Raw genomic sequence first — 8331 nt, forward strand, 5'->3', positions numbered from 1 at the left:
ATATATATATATATATATATATATATATATATATATGTATACATAACATATCCAGCTGTAGCCGTTGTTTGTTTCCTCGCAGATAATTTAAATGCTAACGGTGACATATCATTGGATATATAATCGAAATTGGTGAAAGGACTCCGATGGTTTCAACCAATCAATGCCCAAATACTTTTCCTGGTGCCATCCATAAGGACGAGCCTTTAGTTTTTCATTGCTATGGTTTAGCACGAGCACGGTTTGCACCAACTGACCAACTGCTGGTGCTGCTTGCTGAGCTTGGAATTTTTTATGTTTTTTTCCCTCTAGTGCTCCTACTAGATGGCACCAGATGATTGATTGAGTTGAATTCGAAAAACACGCTATTTCTAAAGTGAAATATTAGAGCAAATAACATTTGGAAATAACAGGTTAAAATCACCTTGTTTTTTATTGAGGAGAGTTCAATATAAAGAAAGAAGGCTGCAATGTTTTTTATTTATTTATTTTCTTCAAAACAACAATTTTCTTAATATTACAGGCACTTCATCATCAAATTACAACTACCACCGAGTTATCGGGTTATCAAAAGAACTGGTAAATCCATATGGAACCGCCCACTGTCGTGAGTTTGTCAAAAGCATTCCATGTATAATAATCATATTATATATCGTTTTTTGCACATGAAAAAGACAATGATTGGAAAAATTTGAATGATATGATAATATTGACAATTTATTACTAATTTGATATTAGTAATGTTGTTGACTAAAATTTGCCATCATCAACATATTTCCAGTAGCGTGTTCATAGCAAACACCTGGAGATATATATATATTAGAGCCATCAGTGTTGTCTACCTGCTGACTAATTCTATTGATAACTACGTACAGCAGTGTTAGTAAGCTCTCAAAAGCTTCAAGAGAGAGGGATACAATACATGCCTGGAAAAAAGAGAGGTGGTGGAAGTACGCCCATTGGAGTGGGGGTACCTCCACCTCCACCGCCTCCACCAACATTCCCACTACCACTAGCACTGCGACCACTGCTAATATTCACGAAGCCCCACCGTTGCCGCCGTTGCCGCCGTTGCCGTGTATGTAGTGTCGTGTCGTTGCCGCGAAGCGTTCTCCAGGGAACAGCAGCAGCAGTTCCGCAGTTTTGCTGTGTATGTATGTACAAGCGGTGCGGGTGTACACCTACATGAAATTAAACTTGAAAGAACGAAAATTTAATCAAATATGTGCTCTAGAAAGGTTTTGTAAATGAAAGTGAAACGTAGAAAAATTTGTTCATGTGCCTGAGGGATTATTTCTCCATTATTTTAAGAAGAAAAAAATCACGGACTGAACAATTTAATGCTATTTACCGGGATTGAAGAAATGCGGCTTCTCTACCTTGTCGCAGGTGAGTAACATCTCAAATCTCTTGTTGAAAAGTATAGTTTCTGCCGATCCCCCCCAGCAGCGGGTGTGTGCTGCGTAATCTCGGCAAATCTCAATGTGTGGCGGGTATATGATATTGATATTGATCAATCGACAAAACACGCGTTTCGCTCTGATGGCTTCTGGATCATTGATCCATTTTCTCACGTAAAATTTATTATTGCATCTCTCATTTTTTGAGATAACAAGTTATATTGCTGATAAATATTTGAAGAAATAACAATCATTCAGATAGAATGACTCACCATACAGTTGCAATATCTTCTTTTTTCAACGTTTATTGCAGTAGACGTAGACGATGCGTGACAGGTGAAAAGTTTGGTGGAACGCTCAAGGGAGAACCAGAGAGCGTCGCCCTGAATCCACCTGATCGTGTCTACCTGCGATCTCACGCTGTTATTTTTCAGTGCATCTCATTCCACAATGGGAAAATGGGAAAATGCATTTGCATAATTTTTCACATTTTTCATAATTTCAATGGCGAATACTAACTTATACAATCCTCTTTAGTAGATATATTATAATATCGATCGATCATCTGTCGAGTGTCTCGTGTACTCGCCATTTTACCCCAACTTAGATTAAATGTTTTTCCTTCAATAACGTACTATCAAATTCAATACTTTATATGTATATTATTCCAACAAGTTGAGTATACACATACACGCTGAACGATGCGCATCGACGAGAACGCGTCATCCTCATTTCCCCTTCTATACCTACACCTGTAACTAATTCTCTTTCCATTTCAACTTATGCTCAGAGAATAAAAAAGTATTTTTATTTCTTTTCCCTCTCCTTTATACTTTGATTTTATTCTTTTGCTGGTGCATACATAATGTATATGACGATAAATAACACCTTCTCCTTCAATGTTTATCACCTTTACGTGCCAAAGATATTATATTTTTCAGTTTTTTAATACATTACCATCATATATGATGAGAAATACGAAATATTTCACTTAACTCCAGAAGCCACGCATGGCCGATTTAGGTAATACAAAACCGGTGTCAAGTTTACGGATTTAGGAATGTTCACTGTCTATCATTTCAGCTTTTTAATTTTTCCCTGCTCATCATGTGACAATTGGGCTAGGTCCAATTGAACAAATGATTTCTATGTCGCTTAATCAATATGTATATTCAACTACATACAAGAAAAGGATAACATTCAATAATTGTGCTTTAACCAACGTAGCTCCAATTAACTGTAATATTCTACGATGTTCGTTAGTCCCCCTCTATCCGCCCCCAAACTAATTAGCCGAATCATCGAACCTCGATACGTAGACGTACACAAATAAATGAATAGATATAAAAATAAACATGAAACTGATTGGAGTGTCGAATAAGAGATATTGTCCATTTATTTCAATCTTTCCGTGTCTATTCATCCGATTAATTGGAATACCATTTTAATTATTCTTGTCTTCGGAGATTAAATTCGATGTTAGTCTCAATTGTTGATCGGCTTGTTAAGGCATCAAGAAAATATATACTACCGAATCACCGTATTAGGATCCTAGAAATACCAAAGTTTTGCCATTTTTCAATGTCTTTCCTATAATTGCAAATTGCAATGTTGAACAAAATATAGAGGAGGTTCTCTCATCATCATCTGTCCTGTGCTTTTATTATAGAGTAATATGTCTGACTTACTCTAGCAGCATCACCTTGCAAAAATCATTTTCAAAGAAACATTGCATGCATGGACAAAATTATTAAAATTTTAATAATAGTTTTTCAACACACTAAAATTTTTACCACCGTTTCACGCCGGTGACGGAGGGAATACCTTCAATCTGTTCAATCACATTAGAAGCCTTAGATAATTGTTTGGATTCTCCTAAATTGACTTCAACGATTCAAATGTTTCGTATGAGAAACATTCACTCCTCCATCATAATAAAAAGATATAAATATTATTAAATATTAAGTGTTAAATGGTGCATTAAACTATGCGCTTAGTGAAATTTGTCATCGCTTGATTGTAAATTTTCTCTTAATATCCATTAATGAAACCATTGTTGAGGAAATACAATAGATAAACTCATGTACATTTGCATCGTTGACGGCAATTGTTCCATAATTATAAAAACATGCATGCATGTGAAACTAATCCAAGAGACTTTTTCATTTTAAACAATTAAAATGCTTGGGAAGTAAAAGTTTAGCAGAATGCTAAAGGAATATCATGTTACATAAAAGAGGAATGTCGAGTTGAACATGAGGAGAACCTAATAAATGAAACTCTTGAGTTGAATATCTTTTTTTTTTTAAATTAAATTACAATCGCTCAGAAATAGTATAATACGGTGTTGGATGATCCGAGCTCTAATTATCCCGACTGTAGCTTTAGGTCGGTGTCAATCAATCAATAGTCTGTGAATAATAAAACCACCTAAATATAATGCGGTGAATAAAAATGTAAAGTTATTGGAATTGCAATTCTAATAGAGGAAGAGAGGGAATGATCTCCGCCCACTTTATCCTACTGCTGTACGAGACACGTCTATTATGTCTAGATTACGCTCCTACTCGTCTCAAGGATCTTTGACTTTTGAGAGTCACTGAACATTCACTGAAGAGAATCTGTCCTGATGAGAATACTAGCGACTCGCAGCGAACTCAGTTGAAATGTTATTTCATATTCTAAACTGAACAATAACTTTTTCACTCCCAATGTAAAAATCATGCATCACTATCAGGCGTGGCTGGTAGTGCGACATACTCACTTTACTTTTGAATGGATTTAATAGAGAAAAGTAACAGGCTAAATTTCCTACTTCTTACCTTCAAGAGATGTGATAAACATCAAGCGCAAATCCGTTTCAGTTGGATTTGCACTTATCCCTGTCCTCTATTATTACTCACCTGATTTTCTTCTCTTCTTTTATTATTTTTTCCCCTTAATCATTATTTCCCCTTAATAGGAAGGAAGAGCCATCATAATTAGCTTTATGATAGCTCCTTTGAAAGAATAGATCAATTGATGAGTCCTTCTGATATCCTACAAGTGGAATGCAACGTTTGTCCTGTCATGAAAAATCAATATAATATATTACATTTTATATTGAACAATAGAATGATTTCTCATCAAGTAATAAATTTCACAATGACAATGTAAATCAGCAGGTATTTTTTATAGCAATATTTACGCAATAGATAATGCAAAAAACTTTCTCATATTGCACATGTGTGTAGTATACATCCGGCCGGATATGTTGTTGTATTTGAAATTAATGAGAAATTGCAAATTCCATTGTAAATGAAAAGGAAAATTTACCAGACGAAATGATTTCCAATACTTGAACCATCTTCTTATTGTCATCTTATATTTTTTCCTCCTAGTTTTTCTCGCTGTGACACAAAGGGATTTCGATGCCTGGTAAGGCGTGGCGAGGGTCGGAATTCTGTACTGCATATATATATATATATAGTGATAGTGTTTTCAGCATGGATGTTGAGTCACGTTATTTACTCCTCTTAGTTCTGTACTACACCTCTAGTGTACTCTCGATTCACCCACCCATTATTTTGTAACGGATACCGAGTAGTTGGAGAAAGGAGTCAAGGAACTCTGATGAATTCATTTGAGAATCTCTCTCGCGATTTCAAGCCGCAAGTCCTCATTTTCATGCAATTGCTATGACCAATTGATCGAAATATGTAAATACATCATGTATGACACTCAACAGTAAAAACTGGTTCGGTGAATACTTGGAGTAAAAGTAGCAGCATTTGATTTTTCATAACAATTTATTGCAACAAGAGATCGCTTCTTGAAGAAATAATTGAGCATATAACGTGACTTCCGGTCATTTTCAAGTTTCTGCCAATAGATATATACTTTTTTTTTTTAACAATTCTGGACACGTCCGTTGACTGTCATTCATATACAGTCTTCTAGAATTATATAAAAGAAAAAAGAAAAAAAAAGAGAGAGAGAGAGCAAGATCACGGTCAATAAACGTTTTTTCTTTATTCCCGATAATTGACTCACCTATAGGACTACTGGCACATAACACTTGTGTTATTTATATAAAATATAGCCCTGAATGAGCAAACAGAGGATGATTTTTATTTCACAGTTGTGCTGTGCTGTCTAATCCTAGACACACAGCAGCTACCTCAGACAACGATACATGCAATAAATGAGGAGCAGCAGCCGCGTGAAGCATATTTTAATGGCACAGCATCACTGAGGCTAGCATCGACGGTCTCAGTTCATCGCCACAGTGGTTTGAGCTTCAGAACTTGTGATGGCGGAAGATTATTCCTCCAACGGTACAATGACAATGAAATAAGTCTTGACGTCACACCGGATGGACTGATATTCACGGCCATTATTGAGAAACAAAAATATGAAGCAAAACTCAGCGCTCGATTACTTAATAATGTATGGCACAATGTAAATCTATTCTTCAGACTTGGCAATCTCACGCTTACTGCAGCTGGACATACACAGGTGATTTATCACACAATATTCTTTTTTTTTTCTTTTTTTTTACCCAATACTTTCGGTCCATTTTTTCACACAAGAGCTGCTATTAATAATTAAACACATGTATTTTTCCAGATTGTTGCTAATGCCACATATAATTCAGCGATTCTCATGCTCTCCGACTACAACGTAAATGGCACGTTGATAGTCGGCGAAGGCTTCAAAGGATGTATTCTCCAGGGACCCGGAATTCTCTTCAACAATACTGTCAATTACGGTGCTGTACTCGGTACCTGTCCTTCGGATACTAGAGGATGTATGTTTAAATTTTTATTTTTTTCTCTCACACACATATATTCCAAGATTTCAACTGTTAATAGAGATTTCAGTATAGCACTATTTAGAATTTCATTCTCTGTGTGTCATTAGCAATTTGTGTGTGTGTGTGTGTTTTTTTTTTTTCGTTTTCGTCTTTTCACCGAAAATCTTCTAGGTGGGCCGAATAGCCTTGCCGGCAGTCTCACTGCAGCGACGTCTGAGATGGATTTTTGTCATCACGAGCCATGCATGATGCATGGAAAATGCGTATCACGACAGGACCGTTACGAGTGCCAGTGTTACGCCAGATATTCTGGCAAAAACTGTCAAATTGACAATGGTAGATAAATTTACAGGAAAAAACAAGAAAAACTTTGTTCATGGTTGAAGTACCACGGCAGTTTCCGCCTATCAACGACTCGTTGAATTTCTTAGTGTTTGTGATGTGGTTTGAATAAACATACTAGCTTCTATTATCACTTTCGTCTTTATAGCTGCTCTCATTACACACCAGTGCTTTCCTTTTTCAATGCAAACAGTACAAATCACTTATTGATCAATAAATACACAGGTTCTCCGTGTAAAAACAATCCCTGCAAAAATTCGGCAACATGCAGTGAAGATGATAAGGGCGATTACACGTGCATCTGCCCACCTGGTTGGACTGGACATCTGTGTGATTCACAATTGGGTGTTCGTTTTTGTAAAGAGAATCCATGTAAAAATAAGGGAGTCTGTCTTGTTATGAGCGATACCGAATACAAATGCGAATGTCCATCAGGATGGACTGGAAAAACATGTGAAATTGATGTAAACGAGTGTACATCAAATCCATGTAAGAATGGAGGAATTTGCATTGATGGAATGGATAATTATACCTGTAGATGTGAAAGTACAGGGTGAGTACGACTAATTAATATTATTACTCATAGAGATATGTTCATAGAAGCAAAAAAAAGAGAGACAGAGAGAGAGAGAGAGAAAGAGGAAAAAAAGAAAATACAATCTCCTTATTATTTATAGGTACGAAGGAAAAAACTGTGAGGTGAATATCGATGAGTGCTTGAACAACAATCCTTGCTTGAACAAGGGAAAATGCTATGACAACTATGGTGGATATGTCTGTCACTGTCCCGAGGGTTTTGAAGGCCAAAATTGCGAATTAAATCTGAATGAGTGTTTGTCTGGTCCCTGCAAAAATGGAGGAACTTGTGTCGATGATGTGGGTACATATCACTGCAATTGTATATCTGGATATGCTGGCCATCATTGTGAACGTCGTAGTTTATGTGAGAATGCAGCATGCCCACCGAACAGCATCTGCTTGGATATTAATGGAGAGCCACAGTGTGTATGCAAGCCTGGTTTCATGGGTAATCCACCCAATTGTAGTGTTAATTACTGTGCCAGCAATCCATGTGTCAATGGGGGCACCTGTACAAGTGATAACGATGGATACAATTGCACCTGTACAGCTGAATGGAAAGGTAAATGAAATTTTTATTTTATCAGTAAGCATGTATGTGTTTCTGGCTTTGTTTCTTTATTCTCATTTATCACAAATCACAAATATCACAGGATCATCCTGTCATATACCTGTGTCTGACTGGTGCTCCGTATGCTATAACGGTGGCACATGTATTGAAACAAATTATGGTACAATGTGTCAATGTCCAAGATTTTGGACTGGTCCGCAGTGCAAGGAACCAGTGACATGTCGCGATCTACCATGTAGGCAGGCAACCTCCTGTCATGATTATGTAAGTGTTTTGCTATATATGTTGCTGGTGCTTTATGTTGGTTTATTGTATGTGTGTGTGTGTGTGTGTGTGTGTGTTCATCATATAATTATTATTGTTTGTAATTAGCCGGGAGGTTATTATTGTAATTGTGAGGCTGGTTGGACTGGGCCTGAATGTGCCGTTGATATCGACGAATGCACGAGTGATCCTTGCCGTAACGGAGGAATTTGCATTGATCAGATCAATACGTATTGGTGCCAATGTCTGCCTGGTTATACTGGTAATTGGAAAACAAATCATTAGTCATTAGCTGTTGGTGGTGGTAGTGGTGGTGGTGTTGCTGCTGTTGGTGCTATTGCTCTCATCAATATCAAAATTTAATCATACATTTTTTTTTT

The 8331-nt window shown here is 36.7% G+C and overlaps 1 protein-coding gene across 1 annotated transcript in view; it reads left to right on the forward strand.

The window, feature by feature from the left end:
• Positions 1–1098: 1098 nt before the first annotated feature.
• Positions 1099–8331, forward strand: part of LOC107046067 (protein crumbs) — a 13974-nt gene continuing 6741 nt past the window's right edge. The window contains exons 1-8 of the mRNA XM_015268554.2: positions 1099–1389; positions 5521–5897; positions 6009–6189; positions 6367–6531; positions 6763–7090; positions 7215–7678; positions 7770–7951; positions 8060–8213. Of these exons, the coding sequence (XP_015124040.1) occupies positions 1341–1389; positions 5521–5897; positions 6009–6189; positions 6367–6531; positions 6763–7090; positions 7215–7678; positions 7770–7951; positions 8060–8213 (1900 nt within the window). The 5' untranslated portion in view covers positions 1099–1340. The remainder of the gene's footprint in view (positions 1390–5520; positions 5898–6008; positions 6190–6366; positions 6532–6762; positions 7091–7214; positions 7679–7769; positions 7952–8059; positions 8214–8331) is intronic.

Source organism: Diachasma alloeum, unplaced genomic scaffold, assembly GCF_001412515.2.
Source record: "Diachasma alloeum isolate Michigan unplaced genomic scaffold, Dall2.0 Dall_scaffold_01188, whole genome shotgun sequence".
Taxonomy (NCBI): domain Eukaryota; kingdom Metazoa; phylum Arthropoda; class Insecta; order Hymenoptera; family Braconidae; genus Diachasma; species Diachasma alloeum.